Here is a 21,539-nt window from a genome sequence, read left to right as displayed (position 1 = left end):
AACTTAACCTTTTTGATCATTTTGGCTGGAAAATCATCCAGAAATGGGCCACCACAAGTGCTCTTTCCAGCTATTCTGGGTATGCAAAACCAAAGCTCCGTGTTCATCCTGCCCCTATGCCATCTTCCAGCATTAACAGAGCCCATCCTGCCCTTCGAGAGGTGGAAAAGTCACTTCTGTATTTCAGGTATTTTCTTCTGTTTGACCTTTGTTCTTTTTCACCAGTAATTTCATTGCTGTCTGTCCATAAACTGTGTTCTGTTCTTTACATGCAGGTTTAATATACTCTTCTTTATATTTCTTTTTTTTTTTTTTCCTTTTGCAGGGGAATAATACTGTATTTTTTAATTTTACATAAGATGTAAGTCTTGTTGCTGCACACAGTTATAAATTAAGATGTTCTCGAAATATGGTTTGTTTTCATGATGTGTGTTTTCATTCATTGGAAAATAATGGGTTCTATGCAGAAATAATTGAGGACATGTATTTATTTAGAAGGTCTTGATAGTTCTGAATAATGTCCCTAATATGATTTTGTATGTAAAATCTAGGAAGCTGTAACATCAGAATTTCCTGTTCTTTTTCACGCTAGGATAGGAACAAATACAAGAAGACTCTGTGCTGGGTTTCCCAGTATCTCAAGGGCTTGAAAATCTCAACTGTCATCTGACTCAATGGGTCATGGAAGGAGATGCACTTCTAAATATAAATGAGAGAGCTGTGAATGAAGACATACAATGTGTGGGACTGTGATGCCATTATGTTGCTGTGAAGTTTGTCTTACTTGGTTTTTAAAGCACAGACCCCTCTACCTGGCTAATCTTAAGCTCCACTCCCCCAGTGTTGTGGCTTCTCTCCTGCTCTATAACCCTGGTTGCCAGATGTATCTGGCAACAGCTGGCTGATAGCGACAACCAGCTTCTTCTGGCACATGGGGTCACTAACGAGGAAAGAGCCATGTGCTCAATATGTTATGAAATAAAATATGAGGCTGGAGCAAAAATGACAGAGTCTATTCTCAGTAAATGAGATCTGACAAGTCTAAAGAATATATTGAAAGTGTAAGACTTTATTCATATGCTAGTCAGAACAACTCAGAAGTATCTATCCTTATCCATCTGTCTTGAAGGAATTCAATGCAAACACTAAATAATGAGAAGAAAAAAAGAAAAAACACAAAACCGCCAGAAAATACACACACTCCCAGTAGTAGCCTCTGATCACCAAGTATCACAATGGCAGACAGTGCTCTAAATTCCCCCAAGTTCTTTGTTACAGTGTGCACAGTAAATACAACATGGAATAAGAATGAGTAAGTGCTTCTACTGTTGACACATCTTTAAATAGTCCCCCATGCATATGGCTAGAAAAACTGTGAGTAAAAGTTGCTGTGAGTTCTCTATACTCACAGAGTATAGAGAAGGTATTTACAGTTTGGTACTCTCCCCTTTTTTCCCTCTAAGAATGATCTATTCTCTGCACCAGAAATAAATCAGGTGCCCTTCTGGATTTTATGAAGAATATTTAAGAGAGAGATAAAAAAATGGTATAAATTTAAAATATTAGCAGTAAAATAAAAGAGTAGTGTGTAAACTATTAATAAGCTTAGCATTGACATGTTGATGTGGCACTTAGGGACTTGGTTTAATGGCAGACTTGGTAGTATTTGGTTTATGATTGGACTTGACAATCTTAATGGTCTTTTCCAACCCAAATGATTCTATGATTAACAACCTGAGTTCCTTTAAATTGTACCAAGAGTGACAGCTATCACTTCAGCTTCGCAGGCTGACATGTACATTACCAAATATACCTATACTGTATTCCCATTTTATCCCAGCAAAAGCAGATAGGCTTTGCTTCAGCCAGCAAGTCCTTTACTTCTCCTGTGCTGAAGTAATTAAAAGCAAAGCTATAAACCTTCTAATTCCTCCAAGGACTTATTGAAATCCCACAATTATTTTTTTTTATTGTCGTTCTTCAACATACTATTTCTAAATCCTGACTTTGAGACCTTTTCCACAAGCCACTCCTAAAGCATATTCCATTTGCAGAGTAATCTGGCTCCACCAAGTGACGACGGCTGTGATTGCTACTCTATACCTGGACGTAAGATAACACAAAGGGATACTAAATATTAAACTAATTTGGTAACATTGGGATTTTGTTAGAGAGCTTTGAAATCCAGCAATTCATACATTTTAAATACATTTAATACATTTTGTTGTAGTGTAGACGGTAAGTGAAAACACTGAAGCATTTTAAGGAATTTATTTGACCCACTTCTGGCTGATGCTGAAATTTTGTCTAACAAAAGTACCCATACTACTAGTAATTCAACCAATAATACAGATTGGGATAATTGTAGTAGGGTAGAAAGGAGGCAGGAGAGCAAATTATCTCCCTCAAATTCATTGCACAGCTTCCAGATGCAAGTAAGTAACTAGAGAAAGTCTGCTGAACTATGAGGAATGTGTGTGAATGAATTTATTATGCAGTCTTATTAATATAAGGTCGGAAAGAACATGCTTTGGAAAGCTCAGACTGAAGCGGATTAAAATCACAAGTGTAATGAAGGCTATTCTAAGATGTTTTCGGCAATACTGTTTTTGAATGACAGCATATTCTGAAAGTTTTTTAAAGCACTCCGGAGTGAGGAGGCTGAAGGCCTGGGAGATACCAGGCAAAGCCAGACAGTGAAACTGAGATTGCTTTGGATGCTTCCTGCATCAGCTTCATGAACCCACTCGAAGATCCTGGGCTTAGCTTTTGCAACCTCACAGGGGCATGAAAAAGTAGATCTGCTGAAACTTGAAACTACCATGAGGTAGTTGGTGTGTTTTAAATATCATTGTTAGCTGTAAATTTTACCATAAACAGTAGGATTTCCTTTATCATCATTATTACTTGCAGTTTTTTTATTTTTGCTGAGGAAGACTATGGAAAGGCTGAGCAAGCTGCTCAGAGTTCTACTTCAATTATTAGCAGAGAAACCAATAAGATGGGTCAGCAGCTATTGGAAAGTACCGTAAACCCATGCACACAGAGATCCACACGGGCAATTCACATGGGGAATACAGACTATCAGAAATTGTTAATGTCTTTGGCATTATAGCTCTCTGCCATTTTCCCTAGCAACAGAGGAGCATATGGGCTATACAATAACACAGACAGGTATTTGTTTTACTTGCATGTTCTCAGTTACATGTTCTGTTCCTTTGAAAAGACTGGATGAGGAGGAAGCCCGCTCAAGGCAATGGGAGTTAACTCAGTACGCTCAAGGGAGAGAAAGTCAGAGGGACCACAAGAAGGAATAAACAGGAGATTCACAACGAAGAACAACTTGGCTCCAGAAAGACTGGGAAGAACTTCCTGAACAGGACTACACAGAAACTGTGGGCACTCAGCAGATGAAATCCAGGGATCTGTCTGCAAAGTGATGGTGGGCAAGAAGAGAAGAGTGCATAAACCTTATTTCTGTTCTGTCACCTCAAGTTTGCCTTAAGTTTTCTTTATATGAGAAAGCAGAAATGCAACTTTTTATTTAAATTGTGAGTTCTTTTTAGTTTAGAAAGTTTTCAGTCTTTTGGGGGAGCTCATTATAAGATGAAAGCCTGAGGCATTTCCACCATCAAAGCTGTCCTCCACTCTGCATCTTGTCACAGGAGGGAACAGACAACCTTGCAGACCAATAGAAGCTGCTAGTGTCCTAGATCCTGGTGTTATTCCGAGGAAGGGCAGGGAGTTATGAATAAAATAACAGGGAAAATCACCTTTGGATCTGAACTGATTCCTTTTGAAGAACATCTTGAGGTGCCTCTTAAAGCCAGATTTTTGCTTAGACTCTGCCACCTTGTGCTAATCTGTCACTGTACATAAATAAATAATAAAAGGACTAACTCTTACTCTCCTTGCTGAAGATTTAAGGGGAAAAAACATCTTGGTATTTTCCCAAATTTAGACCAGGATTCTGTCCTTAGCATTCTGGGACTTTATTCCTTTGGAGTTATAGACTCTGTATGATTTAGGGACTTAAATGTCAGTTACAGGGAGATGCAGTTTTTGGAATCTTGAACAAGTAGTGTCAGTGTTACGGTATCTGTTATCAAATACTAGCAATACCAAATTCCACTGGCCCATAAGGCAGTGTATCTACCCCAAACTGTAAACTGACTGTTCAGCAAATAGCAGCTTAATCAGGGAGCAGAAAGGAAGGGAATGGGTAGGTAGAATACAATACAAATAAAAAGAAGAAAGTGTAGATCCTGGTAAAATCTGTGCTGAAGGCTGCACTGAAGGAAAAAAATACTCAGTCGAAATGTTTGGGCAGTAAGCTGGTAATTTTGCATTCAGGTTTTCAGGACAAAAAAAAAAAAACAGCCAAAGTGGGTTTTTTATGAGGCTACAAAGAAGCTACAAGAAGCCAGTACTAAGGCAGAAACACCACCTTTAGCAAAAGGATTATTGCAAATGCAGACTTCCTCACAACCTCCTCACTACTAAGTACTTTCTGGTTGACTAAAAAGACCATAGACTAAGACCTGAGCCTCTTTACCATCAAATAATGCACAGCCTGATAAATTAAATAAAAATAACAGAATTAAAATGAGTTGGCAACTGGGTAGGATGTGGTTGTTCAGCCTACAGGCAACCAGATAAAATATGATGTGCACTTTGAGCTTCTATTTTTACGCGTAGCAGTACCTTTCTCCTATTTCTAGGACTTCTGTTTCTGCATCTATTTTAGCAAAAAAAGACCCACGTTAACTATCATTTCTTAGCTGGCCTAAGTTGACAGAGAGAGAGAGAGTGTGTGTCTTTTTATTTCCTTTTCTGATTGGGGCAGCAGCCAGCATACCTGATGGAGGTGAGACAGTATCTGTAGGAATGAGACTACGAAAGCCAGAAATAGTAGTTTTATCTAAATGTACATAACAGGGACCTAGACAGACTCTCCTCTGACAGTCTGCATCTAGTCATTCCAAAACAAAAATGGTAGGAGAGATGTGTAGGAAGGTGACTGAATATTGAGTGGGCTCAGTGCCTGCAATTTCATTTCCTTTACATCATAGGCACAGAAAGCTGTCACTTGAGCAACTCCATTTAGATTTCTGCTTAGTTCTTGGTAAACAATTACTTCAATCTAATTTATCTCATTAAATTTCTATAAAACTGTGTTGTTCTACGGTATTTTTGAAATTTTTCTATTAGGTCTTCTCCCAACTTGTTTACATCAAAAATTGTTTGCTTAACTACAGTAAAACTTTCTGGGAACATATTGATTAAATTAAAATTTGTGATGTAACAGCTTGATTACTTCTTCCGGTGATATTCAAGCATTTTGCAATGATTTTATCACAATAAATGCCATGCTCTAATGCTACTGATTCAAAAATTAATATTGAAGGAAATTTGGTCACAGTATCTCTTTTTTCAAATGTTCTTAAATTTTTAAATACTTGAATCACACGAGATTAACTAAAAGTCATGGAACATCCATTAAAACACAACCTCTTTCAACATACTGTTTCTGTGCTTCTTTCTTAATATAATCTCTAGTTCTTAACATACCTATTGTATCTGCATTAAAAAAAAAAACAAACCAATATTGGTATCTTTTTATTCTGATTTCTCCAATAAAACCAAGGGAAAGTATTCTGAAAGGACAGAAAACCAGATGAAATTGTCGGAACAAAAAGCTTAACACTGGACAATATAATATAGCTGCAAAATAAGATAACAAAATGATAAAAGGTAGCAAGATACAGGGAAGCATAAGTAAAGTGTGAAGATAACAGAGCTCGAATTCTGCCACTGTTCAGCTCTTCTGTCAGTCAAATATCTTGTCATGTTTGAAGTTCACATCAGCAGCAGTTGAGTTGCCTTTCCGTATATCTTTACCACTGCCAAGACACAGCTTTCGCTTGTGACAGATTTGCTTCAACGGTTCAAATAAACATCAGAATGTTAGTGGCAGGCTAAGCTATAGAAACAAAACAACCCCAACACTTATAAGCCACTGTAATGACAAATGTTATAATGTCCTTTTGGCCATTCTTTTGGCCATCCGTTTATTACTTTTGTTGCCTCTAACTGCCAGTCTTTCAAGTCCCTCACTTCTTACAAAGAAAGAGCAGCCTTAGCGTGAGCTGAGCCGACGTTATCAACAGAAGCACCAAATGATGGTTGAGGTGTATTGTGTTGTTATAGCACTGACCACTCTGGTTTTTTGCCTCAGTTTTCTGTCTGGTATTACCCACAGCATTTCCCACAAAGTAATAAAATGACCCTGCTTATTTTAATGAGGAGCATTCCTAGAGCAGAACCAAACAGACTACTACTGGGTAATGATGTTTGCCGCTTTGTATATCCTTGGCCATAAATTATACCCTATCTTCTCTCCATTGTTCTCTGTGGTAGACTGAAGCCACTAAAAAGTGCTTGAGCAGGACCTGTTGTGAGAGAACAAAGCATCAATCTATATCTATGTCTTCTACCTAAGAACAATGATTAGCTCTTTGAAAGTCATTCATCCGTGACCCAAACCTCTGAGAGCTGACTGCAGCAATACAACCCCAGCAGGAAGGAAAATTGCTTTTCCACACTTGATTAAAACCCTCCTTAACAAAATATTCTGATCTTGGAGCAGAGCTGGTTGTCTAGATGTTTTTTACCTGCCCAATGCCAGCATGCGCTAGCCAATATGCATGCAGAATGCTGCTATTGATTTCTTCTGTCTTCTATCCTTCATCATATTTTACCAGCGGCTGTATCAGACAGTAAGGATTGTACAGTACATAATGCTACAAGGCCTCAAATAAGTACTTGTATTTAATGTGTACATACAGAGCAGTCATGTTTTAAAAAGTAAAAGAGATCAGTTCTGCTCCCAGGTTTGCCCATATAAACCAAGACCCTCTCCACTGACACCACAATACCTATAGAGAGAAGGTGTATAAGAGGAGGAAGCTGGTGGCACGCTTCTCATCAAGATCCAGAGTTTCTGCACATATCATCATATGGTTAATATTCTCCTCTCAGGTTATGACAGGTGTATTAGCATTTTTAAAAGTTACACTAAGATATGCCCTTGTACCCATGAATTAGTTCCTTTCCATTATGTCAGATAGTATCATTATCATCAACATCCACTATGCAGGTAAGAGAGCACATTTTTGCCTTTGCCTCTTTATGCTACTGTTCCACTAGCGTGTCTCTCAGCTATTTATTAATCAGGTAAAAATGTGTAGTAATTATTGGAAAGCCACATATTTATACAAACACTATAAGGAAAAAACCAGTTTTGACAGTAAATGTTTGATCCAACAGTTAAACAAACCTTAAAGCTTTTTTTTTAGTAAAATTTTAAAAAGTTTACTTGCTCAAACCTACCGGAAAACCCAGAACCAGTGAGAAGTCTCACTTCAGTAATGTGAGACAGAGGTTGGTATGAGATTTGGAGGTAGAAAATTTGAGGGGGAGGAGGTTGCTTTTGACTGCAAGCTCTGTAACTGCTGCATATTGGAGAAAGTCAGGGTTCTGGTCAACTGACAGATTGTATAATGAAATTAGAATGCATACTCAATGGATACATTGAGAAAATGTTAAACATTGATACACACTTTATTGACTCACGATTCCTCTTTTGCTCATTATGCTTACGTAGTTTCAAGACTTCAGGTTGGTACTTATTGTAATCATGCCGGGGATTAAGACACCCTTCTGGGATTTGTGAGATTCCCTGGCACTGAAAGATTCTGTGGCAACTCGGACATGTACATGTCATAGTACCGACAGTAAATCATGTCTGTAGTGAAAGGGACAGCTGTATCTGCTCCATACAGTAATCATTGCATACATTTTCCTCTCTGAAATCTCTCTTACGAACACATCAAGACACTTATTAATCTTTCACCTCCTCACTTACATTAAACTGATCAATAATTGAAAGTATTTTAGAATAAAAATGTACATCAAAAAGGCACTGATACAATAAATGTAGGTATGCTGATTTATATCTTATTAAATTTAGCTTAATGAAACACATGCTATCTCATGCTTTGGTTAACATGTTTGTTTTCCTCTTACGTGTGCTGTTTTAGTTTTAAGTAGAACAAAGTATCTTTGAGAAAGAAAAAAGTAAAAATTGTAATTAGAAAGTGGTTAAGGATAACTCAGAAAAGAGAATACACTACTAGTAACACATTCCAAAACAGAAGTGGCCAGAACTTACAGGTCTACTCTGATAAATTCTTCTGATATGTGAAAGAAATAGCACATATGCGCATGCATAAAAAATAATGACACTTAGATGACAACTACAATTCTTTTTAACCTTGCTGAAGGAGAAATATCAATTGTCTGGGTGTCAAAATCTTTTCAGCTTATTATTTCTACAGGTTTTTCAACTAAACTTGGTCAAGTTAGTACAAGATTTTTTTGCTCAGATAAGCCTGTCCAAGCTTCTTAAAAAAATGTTTCCTGCTTTTCTGTTTTCAGGGAAGCAGTGGCTGTATCAGCATCCCAGTCCCCACAGCTCTCACGTACCAAATATTCTTAAACTCCTGACATGACACTTCCAAGCTGATAATAGTTACACACGTCCTACTCAAAACTGATTAGAACTGAACAGCCTTCTGGTGGTCAAGGAGAAAAGCACCGCAAGGCAGCATGAGTGTGCAAGTCACAAGAAATGAGAACAAAGCTGACTCAGCAAGCCATAGGACCATAACTGCTCTTCCCCAAAGTTAATGGAAAGCATGACAGTCCTATGTGCCACTAACCACTCTCCCCCGCTAAAGGAAGGAAATACTGGTAGTGCATAAGAGCCACTTCTAAGGATGTCCTCTATCAGAGAACACTTTGCAGTATTAATTAATTTGGTATTACACTTAATAATATATTGTATATACCTCTCCTTTTGTCTTCACGATAAGTACTGCATTGCATACATTGTAGTTTCCACCTCTGTATCTTTTTTTTGATAGAGGTAGTGAAATAGGAGTCAAAACTACCACCCTACCCTAACCTAACTGAGCTACCCTGATGGCTAAAACTGGTTGATACGTACATCATCACTGTGGTTGCCTGATGAAGGGCTGGACATGGGGCAGCTGAAAAGATAGGTGGGATATTCAAGTTGGGTATCTGCAGGCAGGTTATTGTCATGTGAAAAAGGGGGTGGGGTGGTGGGGTGGTGTGGTGTGTGTGTGTAATCCTCTCAACCCCAGGTGTTTGATCTGTCTATTAGTGCCTCAGGAAAGCCGAGACCCTGGTGCCCAACCAGTTTGTCAGCGTCCCGTTACCGGGATCCTTCACTGAACAGTCCCACTGGATCAGAGGGCAATTTGACTGCCTTGTTCAGGGTCATTCAGACCCTCAGCGGGTTTTCCCACTTTGTTCAAATGTGTTATCCACTGCCAGCAACTGTTAGCGCCCGCAAAGGACTCAACACTAACAGTTTACAGAACAACACTCTTTATTATAAAATCATGATGAGTTAAGATTCGTGATTGCTAGTGATAGGGACTGTCTGCAAAAACAAGCTTGAAATGATACACTATCAAACTATATACAATCAAAACCTTAATTACTAATGACAGTTAGAATGAGTTAGTTATTTAGCACGCATAAGTCAAAATTTTTACCCAAAAGGCATCCCTATGGGGGAGAAGACAGGTTCAGCCCATTGACTGATCCCAGAAGTTACGATGGAATCTTCCCCTCTCTTCTCCCTTCATCTGTCCACTTTTTATACATCATAGTATATTGCATATTCATTCATCATACACAGGATTGGTTACAAGTTTCTTGCTTCTAATGCAAATTAGAAAAAATATTATGCATCCTCAGATAGCACTACTGAAGTTCTCTGCTAACTACGCATGCTCCTCAAGCGGCGTTTTGCCCTCTTTCAGGGGAGCTATTGGAGTCAGAGGTCGTGATCTCCCCCTACCACTATTATCTTTGTCCTATTTTCAACTAATTTTCTGTTGATGTCAGTGGACTGCAACACCTTATCATCCTGTTTCCTCTCGGAGCCAGAACTTTACTCACTTGAAGGGTTCTTTCCGCGTTAACTTAGATAATGGTGTTCTTTTCACTGTCTGTTCTCATGCTCCCCAAGGCCGACTCCCTTAATTAGAAGTCCCTTCATTAATAACAACTTTAGAATAAGTCACATTGACCTAGCTTCGTGTAGACAACAATTCCCCCTGCCCTGGACTTATTTTGGTCCAGGACTAGTCCATTTCCATCACATTTAGGTGGAGCTTGAGTGACTCTAGTCACACATATTGTTGTTGCTAACTGGTCTTGTGTGCCCAGCGATGTGTAGTACTACCTTGGAGGCAGGCAACTTTGGGAGGTAGGTGTGCGTTAGTATTACAACAAGATTATTTCATCTGGGGAAAGTCATTTCACCACAATGGTTGGCTCAGCCACAGATATCTCATGGATTCTTCACGTGACAGCTGGTATGCAGCTTATCAGCTGTGTGGTACCATCAAGTTCCCATTCCTGCAGGGAGCACGACAGAGCATGGCCGCAGGGTCTCCACACCACTCCATCCTCCGTCACTCCTATCAACATGTGCTGAGTTGGCAGGATGTGTTGCTTAGGGAACTGTGGTGACGTAGATTCCGTGCATGCCAACCATCCTGAAGGCGATAGCTGTATTTTACCCTAAAAAGCTTTCCGTAATATTACACTTCTATTAGGACCCAATTTTTCTCTAATTCCTTCCCCGCCCCCCCAGCTGATTTTCCCACAATTATCCAGCTGCCTGCATCAAGAGCATGCCATCAGTCACCACACCATGGCTGCTCTTCTGTCCTCTACTGGTGATCACCAAAAATGAGTGAAAAAGGAGATACAGTGAGTCTAATCTGTCCTTATAAAGCCATACAAATTGATCCTCTTTGAAACCAATAAAAGTTTTAAAAATATTTTCCAACAAGAACTGAATTATCAATACCACTCATAAGCATCCACTAAAAAAGTTAAAATACCATTTATTTGAATGTTTTGATATTGTTAGCCATAAAAGTAACAAATTAAAATTCCATAGGATATTTCACATCTGATTGCTTGCTTAGTTGGGAAGAAGAGCTTTCTAACTTTAAGCCCTTTATATAGACCACTAACAGAATGTGCTGGACATCAGCATCTTACACCACACTCAGACTTGAACTCTGGCAAGAAGCATCTAGAATGTTCCCAGAATCACAGCTCTGGTTCCTATAATTTGCTGTAATTATACGAAGCAACTCTTTCTTTGTAATATGTCAGTAAACGTAAGATGAGAGAAAATCTTTTAATACTCCAAATCCAGTCACAGTAGCAGCTGTTTAGCCACCTGAGTACACCCGCTAGAAATGAACTAATAATGTAGACTACCTCTGGCATCAATCACAGCATCAGTCTTCATAGAGGAAAATGTGAAATTGCTTACAGCAAAGAGTCAGTCGAGCTAGAAAAATTCACTGCTAGGAACCCCACACTATAAATAAATAAAATAATACAGAGGGTGTAACCTGCAAATAACCTAATAGAAATACAACTGTCTTGAGATGACAATAACGCAGAAACAAGCACACTTTGGTAACAGTGAAAATGTGATTATCAGGATATAGAAATTCAGCATTAAAAAACAAGAGATAATCTGCAGAAAGATCCCCAAGTGTTTCTGAAAGAGGTGTAACAAAATTCACGGGTAACATTAAATACAATAGAAAGAAGATGAAGAGAGGATTTTTTTAATCTTGATATAGGTATACTCAGGGAAAAAAAATAAATAAGAGTAGCACTTAGAAAGCAATGAGGAAAAAATTATTTGTCAATCAAAGCACGGTTCATTTAATCACAATCTGTGTATTTGTGTCAAACGAATGACAAATGGCTAAAAGACCTTACTAGCATTGCTGGAAACTACCAATTGCTACTTGGCCAAGTGCAAAACACCTGCTAACTTTAAGCCAGAAAAAGTTTGTAAAGAAAGGAATTAACGTCAGTTAGCATAGCTGGTGCTTAGCTGAAAAGAAGAAAAAAAAAATCCAAAAAACAAACCAACACCCCATCATCAAGGCCCCAGAAGTTGAATTCAATGAGCTAATTTCATTTAATGTTTAGAAAGAGTTGTTTGCAAGGGTCCAGATGAGGCTGTTAGCTGCTGTTGAGTGGAGAAGTGTGCCCAATTATTGCTTGTAAAACAGTGAGAGGCCAGTAGGAAGTGGATGCAAGGTTAATTGTACAGTATCAGAAAACTGGTATTTCTACTGGGTGTGTGATTTTTAATACCCAGTACTTCTTTCTTTTTCTTTTTTTTTTTTTTTCTTCCTTTTCCCCCAGGCCTGCAGGGTTTTTTGTTCTGTTTTGGGGGGGTTGTTTGGGAGCTAGAAGGATGGGTTGATAGGTGTTCGGTAGACTCAGCAAGCAGACAGAAAGAAGCCAAAAGATGTAAAGAGAAACTATAAATTGTGTTGCTCTGGTTTTGTGTGACAATACTGAGTAAGAGGGTCTAATGTGTTTAATTTGCTCAATAATTTTTCATGTCAAATCCTAAAGAAATTGTCATTCTTTTTGACATGACCTCATGTTTCAAAAGGGGATCCTCACACTGCTCATTTATCAGATAGAAGAACACCTTTTATTCTGCTGTTAAAATCACTTAACTGATTTTTTTCTTCTCCCATCATAAAGCAGTGATTAATCAGTGTTCAGCACTCCATCTTCGATATGCATAAATATCAGCATTTATTAATCAGTTACAGTTGTTAAAAAAATTGTATCATTAAAGAAAGCACCCGTGGGATGGTAGGGAGGGAGGTGAACAGTGGCCTCAAGCCTGGCACTCCCCGGAGGAGGCTTCCCTCACGGCCTAGCTTCCCTCACAGCCAGGCTTCCCTCACGGCCATGCACGGCTTCCATCAAGGCCAGGCTTCCCTCACAGCCAGCCTTCCCTCACGGCCAGCCTTCCATCATGACCGGGCTTCCCTCACAGCCCGGCTTCCCTCATGGCCAGGCTTCCCTCACTGCCGGCCTTTCCTCATGGCCAGGCTTTCCTCATGGCCAAGCTTCCTTCACAGCCAGCCTTCCCTCATGGCCTGGCTTCCATCACAGCCAGGCTTCCCTCACAGCTGGGCTTCCCACACGGACAGGCTTCCCTCATGGCCATCCTTCCCTCATGGCCGGGCTTCCCTCACAGCCAGGCTTCCCTCATGGCCATCCTTCCCTCATGGCCATCCTTCCCTCACAGCCAGGCTTCCCTCACAGCCAGGCTTCCCTCATGCCCATCCTTCCCTCATGACCGGGCTTCCCTCACAGCCAGGCATGGCTTCCCTCACAGCCAGCCTTCCCTCACGGCCAGCCTTCCCTCACGGCCAGACATGGCTTCCCTCACAGCCCGGCTTCCCTCACAGCCCGGCTTCCCTCACAGCCCGGCTTCCCTCACAGCCCGGCTTCCCTCATGGCCATCCTTCCCTCACAGCTCAGCTTCCCTCACAGCCGGCCTTTCCTCATGGCCAGGTTTCCATCACAGCCAGGCTTCCCTCACAGCCGGGCTTCCCACATGGACAGGATTCCCTCATGGCCGGCCTTCTCTCACAGCCAGGCCTCCCTCATGGCCAAGCTTCCCTCGTAGCAGGGCTTCCCTCACACCAGGCTGCGGGCCTACCCTCAGCCACATTCATCCTATGCTTTGTGGCCTGGCTGTGCGTATACCTCACGGCTCGGCAGCTGCCACCATCTTATTGATAGGGTTTTGGAACAGTTTCTTTCATAAAATAGGTTTAACTCTGCAACTTTTTTAGTATTTTAATTTCAAGCTGCAATAGCAGGAGTTAGGAGCACTCCACCAGAAACACAGCCCAGAGTGGGAAAGGCTCATCTCACTACTAGTGCAATAAGCGATTACTATTAAGTATCTAAGTTAAGTGGGTTTTATCTCCTTTTTTTTTTTTTAAAGTAAACAGCTGTCATTCTGCCTCTATGTCTTTGCGCTACAGCAGTTGAGGCAGTGCAGGTGAACACAGGACCGGGGGCCTGGGCTGCCCCGGCAGGGACCATCGGGCGCCTGAGCCCGATTTCAGCCAGAGGCCAGGTCTGGGGTGAGGGGGTAGCCCCAGGGCGGCCCACGGAACCGATTACACCCACCGCGACCGGCCCGGAGCGAGCACGGCTCCGCGGCGGCCGCCCCTATTCAGCCAGGGCGCAGGCGGGCGGGGCGGGGCGGGGCGGAGCCTGCGGTGCCGCGCGAAAAGGCGAGACCAGGCGCGATGCCCGGATTAGCACGGCAGCCATGTGGTGACGTCACGGCCGGTCCAACCAATGGGAGGGCGCGGCGGTGGTTTTTGAACGTCAGGGGGCGGTGCCAACTGCCGGTTGTGTGTGCGGACGGCCTGCTGCGCTCGGCCCCCGGGGCGGCCGGCGGGTGCTGCCGCTGCCGTCGGACTCAGCCGCGCCGCGCCCTGCGGGGGCCGCCAGGTAAGAGCCGCCGCTGCTGGGCTAGCGGCTGCTGGGCTAGCGGTTGTTGGGGCTGCGTTGCCTCCGCCCGGGGCTCGGGTAGCCGCGGCTGCGCGTGTGAGGCGCCCGGCGGCGCACCCGCCTTTCTGAGGAGGTAGAGCTGGTGGGTCGGTGGGGGTGCCGTGAGGGCCTCCCCTCGGGGCTAGAGGAGCGGCAGGCCTGCTGCCGGCGCCTCGGGGACACTGCTCTCCCTCGCTGCCCGTCGTACCGGCCCATGCGAGTGTTTGGAGTCTTGGGCCCGATCTTCAAGGCGGGCACCGCTTTGCAGTTCAGGTAATCGGCGACGGTGACAGCAGCCACGTGACAAAAATTGTTTTGAAAATGGCCGTAGCTGTGTATTTGTGTTTTGCTTTTCATTTCTGTGAGTCTGTTTTATGTGTGTATATGCAGCTTAAAAATACCGTAAGCTTTACTCTTGCTTTTCTGTTCCTTCCCTTTTGGCGTTGTGGAGTGTTGAGCAACACCAGCTTACCGAGTTACTTGCCATTTATATTTCCAAAGGTAGGAGATGGCAGAATACTTGAAAAAAACCTTCGAAGACAGCCTGACTGAAATAAAAGAACGAATGAAAGAGAAAAGAAATCAGAAATGGATAAAGTTGGGTAAAACTAGCCAGATCTCCACCGTAAAGTGCAAAGTAACAAGTAAGATACTTAAAATATTTTAATAGCTTTCATAACTTTTTTCTTTAAATCAAGTTGAAATACTGTTCTGTTGCAGCCAACAGCTCCAAGCAAATGAAGAGCATCCAAGCAAACAACAGAGCTCTAGCGCAGGCTTTGCAAGAAGAAAAGCTCAAACTGAGGGATGCCCAGGCTACCATTTTTCATTTACAGAAAGACTATTGTGATCTGCAGTTCCAGATGCTTGATTTGCAAAGAAATCTTAGGCACAAGCAAGCACAAGGACTTGTTGAGGTATTGCTAATAGTTTTATGATTTAGTGATGGTGAACATCAGAATCTGTACCAATCCACTGATCTTTATGATCTTCAAAGCTTCATTAAAAATTAACTCAATATGTAAACCAAATTTTTTCATATTTACACCTTATTTGGTAATTAAGTAATATTTTTTTCTGGCTACTCTTTCTTCTTTAAAATCTATCTTTTGTGAATTTTTTAACTTTTTATCACAGATGAGGGTACCCATCACAGCTATCTTCCAGATGTAGTCATCTCAATACCAGTAAGGTATTGGTAGCTAAAACTAGAGTATGATAATGTGTTATTTTCCTTTTGTCCATTAGAATCGACTGTTGGCCTTGAATGAGGTAATTTCAAGTGTTTCTCCGGATTTACTGGGCTCAGTTGATCACCTTGGTCCAGCAAATAATTTGTGTTCTGTAAGTATAGTGAGTAGCCTTTTCCTCTGGAGGGGCAGGACTTCTGTTAATTCTTCCCCTTACTCCTTCTGCCACATATGTGAATAGTTTTTGAGATTTGAGCCTTAGTTTGGAGGTATAACTAGTCCCAAAGCTCCCAGTATGACATGAGGCCCACACTGTGAGGGTGTCCAACAGGTTGTTAGTAGGACTGAGGCTCTGCTATGAGGTGGTAGGTAGGGGTACCCTGATTTTCTATAGTTTTGTGTCTTGTGCCCTGTACCATCCTCACAGTTCCTTCTCAGTCCACTGTCTGTATGATTGGGCTGGTGATGAATGTGCAGGAGCTGAGTATGTGAGATCTCACAGCACTTTGTGTTAGCCAGCCAGAAAGAAAAAGAGTAAAGGGCCTCTTAGGCCCTTCTGTGGGTAACTTGTCTAAAATTTGTATATGGTGCAAGCTTGTTTCAGCTATTTAGTCACAGTAAGATTTATTTTGTTGACAGAATCAGAGTGTGCCTTCTTCAGTTCTTGAACATAGTTCCAGTGTTGCAGGACAAATACATTCAGTGTAAGTATCTTTTATTAATACCTAATTAGATTTGAAAATTCTGTTACAGTAAGCTTAATTTTCTGACTGGAAAAAGGGAAGAAATCTAGTGTAATAAAGTAGTTAATTGTTATAATTTGCTATTCAGTAAATCCTACCTTTGGTATTTTCTGTAGAGGACCTCTACAGTGTGCTGATGGAGATGATCAAGCACTTTCAAGTGGGATGGAGGCTGGTAGTGATAGAAATGAGCTGGCTCATTCCCTGTCAGAGATCTGTGAGGAATCTGATAATGCCACTTCCTTAATCACAATAGTTCCAGGCAAAGGTAACTAAACCAAAAAGTATCAGACATTGCTCTACTCTGAATGGGGCGGGGGGGGGGGGGGGGGAAATGTGTGAGTGTAAGTTTAAAATATAATTAGTCCTTTTGAAGTAACTGTCAAGTGATCTTCCACTCACTGTCTTAAAGGTTAGATGTTAATGTTGGGAAACTTTTTGAATGAAGATGCCTAGCAAAATGAGATAGGAATTTGAAAATGCTTTGTCTTCTATATACCTGCAATCTAGTTTCATTACCTAGCGAACAATGCAACAGAATAAAGTTAACTTTAGTCATCCATTATCATTTATGAAATCAATAATTGTTAACAAAGCAAAATGCTCAGAAAAATAAATGATCTGTTGATAACCTTTCCAAACAGAACAGTTTAGAGGAAGATACTAACGTATTGTATTGGGTCTAGCCATCCCTCATAGCAGCCCTCCTAGGGTTGGTAGCTAGAAAGGTGTTGATGACCCACCAGTGTTTTGAGCTGCTGTTGAGCAGTGCATGGACAGCATCAAGGCTTTCTCTCCAACCTCCCACCCAGCAGGCTCTGCAGGCAGGCAAGATCTTGGGAGGGGACATAACAAAGACAGCTGACCCAAATCGACCACTGGGATATTCCATACCATATGATCTCTGTTCAGATATAAAAGCTAAAAGAAAGGAGGAGGGCAAGGGGGTGTTCGTTATTTATACCACTTGTCTTCCGGAGCAACCACTTGGTGTACTGAAGCCCTGCTTCCCGGGAAGTGGCTGAATGTCACCTGCTGATGGGAAGTAGAGAATACTGTATTTTGGGGTTCTTTGCTTCTGTGTATGCAGCTTTTGCTCTTGGTTTCATTAAACTGCCTTTATCTTGCCCACGAGAGGTTTTTTTAATCTGATTTTATCCCCCACCCTGTTCTGCTGAGGAGGGGAGTAATAGAGTAGCTTGGTGGGCACCTGGCATCCAGCTAAAGTCAACCCACCAAAAGTATACTTACTGATTTCTGTCTGGAAGCTTTGTTAAACAGAGCTTACCTTGATTGCCAAATAGTGGTTTATACAAATCTGTGGAGAAAATTCTAATAGTCTTAATTTTTGACAGGCTCATAACTTGCACAAAACCATAATAGGTTGTTACTATTTAGCTTTAATACTATTTTCTCTTCAATTACAAGGACAAACATCTCACTTTCAACTGGACAACATAAGGTCAGAGCTGGAAAATGTTACTTCAAGTGCAGAGGGTAAATTCAGTGATGTGTTACCAAAAAGTGTGTCTACCAGACGTCGCTATTCAAAGATGAGAAATTATGATGAACTTTGCACCAGTGTCTTGGACTATTCAGAAGCACCTGGTTCAACAACAGGGCATTCTAAACAGGATGAAATTAGACTTGAAGGTCTAGAGAGGTGTAATGTAGAAAACACAAATCTGGATATTTCTCAGCTGAATGAAAACAATGTGGGCTCAGAGCTGGTGTTGAGGCGGACAAATTCTGAAACTGCACAGTTCAACTTTAACAATAATTCTGATCTTAAACATTCTCTGTGTAAAAGCAGAGAAGGCTCTCAAGTAAGGAAAAAGAAGCATCAGAAGGGAAAACCGGAATGGCCTATAAAGATTTCCAGACAAAGACCAAAAAAAGGACAGGATAAAGAGGCTTCCAAAGAAAAGCTGGATTTCTTGGGGGGCACCAGTGATGCTTATGACTTTAATTTTGAAGAGAGTGTCCATGTTACACCTTTTCGACAAAATAAGGTGAATGACACAGACACTGATGTGGATGACAAAGAAGACTTATCTGAAACTAATACCACTGAGTTGAGTGATGTTGAAGACGATTCAAATGATAGCCTTTATGAGCCTTACAAGAGTAAATCGAAAAAAAGGAAGAGTTCAGTGGACAAAGATACATCACCAGTCCATACTAGGCCAAGGTCTAAAAGACTTTTGGCACAGCATGAGCAGAAACTCCATAATGAAAAAGAGACTGAAAGCAATAAATTAAGTGACAAGTCTATGGGTAAGTGTAGAAAGTGTTCTGTAATTGCTATTGTTTCCTTGAGAGAAAACATTAAGGGAATTTTTTTTCTTTAATAACTACAACAATGTTATTCAAAAAATCTAGACTCATTCCTCTCTGCCTTTTTCCTAATGGAAACTGGAATTAAGATATGTTTTGTTTAAGAAATTGTTTGACAATTAATACTGTATTTTAGATGTGTTCAATGGCTTATTAAAGCAAAGAACAAGATTATAAATGGAGAAGTGGAATAACAAATCACACTTTGCCTGATACTGCTTGGTGTTAATTTATTTTTCCAAACTAAACTCCTGAGTATTTGTTGATCGTCTTACTTATTAAGTGGAAGGTTGAAGAAAATGGTTATAGCTGAGAGTTACTTCACATCTAGTACATTCATTGACACTCTCTTTCAAGCTACTCTGCCTGAATTGTCTTAAGTGTATCTAATTTCTTCCCAGGGCAGCCTTCTGAGCCGTCTCGTGGTCATCTTTCTGATGTTACCAATACCACTTTGTTGCTCCCCAGCACTGGGAACACAACTACTCACCCAGAAGGTGAACAACCACGATCTCCAAAACGCAAGCGAAGCTGTACTCTTGCTGTGAACTATAAAGAACCAAGTATTGCAGCGTAGGTGTCTTACATTGTGGTTTGATATATCAAAGTTAATGACCCTCCATCAAATGAAGGGTTTGAGAGGATTATTTAAATACCGGAAATAAGTTCTTAACAAAACATTCTAAGAGAGGTCTAACGTTAGTAATACAAAATAGTCCATGTGAAATTGAACTTCCTAGCTGAAAGTTAAAACTTCAAGTGACATGAGCAAAACTTAATTTTGTGGTTTTTGTCTTTTTTTTTTTTATAGGAAACTCAGGAGAGGAGATCCATTTACAGATATAAATTTCCTGAATTCTCCAATTTTCAAGCAGAAAAAAGATAATAAATGCCGTTCTCTTAAGAAAAAATGTCTGTTGAAATACAATGAGAAATTTGTTGGTTGTCATTGAGCTTTCCAGTCATGATAGCAAAACCATGCTTCCTTCAAGAAAAATCTTTAATCCAGCAAATCTTTGTTGTGTTATAATTGTATAATATATAATAATTTCTGTGTCTAATATTAAGTTTATCTCCTTTAAGGGATTTAGACTTTAATCCCATGGCTTGTTTTTAATGATACACAGGACATGAGACTACTTCTATAACTAAGGTGATTCCATTTGACCTCTTGAGAGGAAGCATCCCTCTATCGTAGGTCTGTGAGATTATCAGAAATATCTGATGGAAAAGAGGGTGAATGTAATTCTATGACTTACACACCCTGCGTGCAGTGACACCCTGTGTGCAGTGGTTGGCAAAGGTGAACATAAGGCACTTTAGACCAAATATTTCTGTGGGGTTTTTTTAATAACCAAGTTTGTACATATCTTGTTTATGTAATGGTTGTAGTTTCACATTGAAGCTCAAAATAAAACATCTTGGTGTTTAATAACAGCTTGGCTAGTGTTCTTTTTGTGTAGTTTTGGTATTTGCTTCAATGGTAGGCATGCTGCAAGCCAGCATACTCCTTCCCCATCTTACGCAGCATAAGCATTGTTTAGAAGCTAGATTACCATTTGTAATTTGATTACACAGCTGGAGCTCTCAAAAGTACCAATTTTGGGTTGGTTAGTACTGCTATGAATGCAAGTTAATCAACCACGCAGAAAGAAAGCAAGTTTATCTGTGAAAGTAGGTGAAGGGTGCTCTGCTTTTGGTGGAGTGTAAAGTAAACTGCTATTATGGAACTTCATAATAATTTTGGCCCTGCTTTGCCAAGTACCTCTACCATCTGAACTGGTACTGTTGGTACCACAATAGGCAGTGGGCTGGAAGAACAGTTACAAACTGTCCAGCAGGAATTCAAGGTCATGGAGTATTCTAACTTTTCTTTGCTTGAGAAACATTTAAGAAGTATTATACATGAATACAAAGAGGAAAGCTACACTCAATTAGGAAAGTACAAAAATAGGTTCTTAATTTGTCAGGCAATCTTGCAAGTCTCACCTGTTCTGTATCGCCAGGTGTATCTCTCTGTAATAAAAATGTATAGTGTTAATTACACTTTACTAGTAACTTCCTACATGACTCAACAGTAATAAAAGCTGCAGCTACTGAGCGTATGCAAGGATTTGCTCACAACACAGGCTCTGGATGTTGGAACTGACACTTAACCTTCCATTTGTATCCTAAAATTCTAGCTCTGGGCATTAACATCTTCATTCTGACACCCTTTCCTACTATAGGAACTTAAGAATGACTTGACTTCAGGTTTGCTGCTTTTTCAGCAAACAAAACTGTAACAGCTGTTTATCAGGGACAGAAGAACAATGGGATAGCAGAGTGGCCCAAGGCAGGCATGGTGGGTCTGGGGGTTTTTTGGACTGAGTAAGCTTGAAGAATTGCTGCAGTTCCATCACAGCTGCAGGAAGGAGTCTGAATCTAGCTCACCTAATCTGGTGTTCTTAGAAGTGTCCAGAAAAACAGCTAAGCCTCTTTTGACCAGTATTTGCTGCCCTCTGAACAGTGCACGTGACTATTGTGGCACAGGACTAAATCTTAGTGGGTGGAAGGGAAAAACAAAAAAATGTCTTCATACTCTAATTGTCTGTCAGGAGTGGACAGGTGCAGGGTTCATAGTATGCAAAGTACTGCATGAGTGACATGGTGAGAGTAGCTCAGCATGGACTGTAGCCTGCCCCTATGTGTATCGTGACTTGTGAATAAAGGAGTCAAGTCGACAAAAATGAGAAAACAGTATGAATGT

The 21,539-nt window shown here is 40.8% G+C and overlaps 1 protein-coding gene across 2 annotated transcripts; it reads left to right on the top strand.

Moving 5' to 3' along the window:
- Positions 1 to 14,365: 14,365 nt before the first annotated feature.
- On the top strand, positions 14,366 to 20,227 carry SGO1 (shugoshin 1). Of its 2 annotated transcripts, none has more exons than XM_056337964.1 (9): positions 14,366 to 14,481; positions 15,022 to 15,164; positions 15,241 to 15,437; positions 15,769 to 15,864; positions 16,350 to 16,414; positions 16,570 to 16,721; positions 17,882 to 18,730; positions 19,192 to 19,363; positions 19,602 to 20,227. In XM_056337964.1, exons 2-9 carry the CDS (start codon positions 15,029 to 15,031, stop codon positions 19,741 to 19,743), a joined length of 1,809 nt encoding a protein of 602 aa, XP_056193939.1. In that variant the 5' UTR covers positions 14,366 to 14,481; positions 15,022 to 15,028; the 3' UTR covers positions 19,744 to 20,227. The 2 variants fall into 2 exon arrangements, with proteins under 2 accessions (XP_056193939.1, XP_056193938.1); XM_056337963.1 differs by lacking the exon at positions 14,366 to 14,481 and adding an exon at positions 14,579 to 14,793.
- The last annotated feature ends 1,312 nt before the right edge of the window (positions 20,228 to 21,539 follow it).

Source organism: Falco biarmicus, chromosome 4, assembly GCF_023638135.1.
Source record: "Falco biarmicus isolate bFalBia1 chromosome 4, bFalBia1.pri, whole genome shotgun sequence".
NCBI lineage: Eukaryota > Metazoa > Chordata > Aves > Falconiformes > Falconidae > Falco > Falco biarmicus.
The sequence above is the reverse complement of the archived record's forward strand: the minus strand, read 5'-3'. Positions and strand labels throughout refer to the sequence as shown.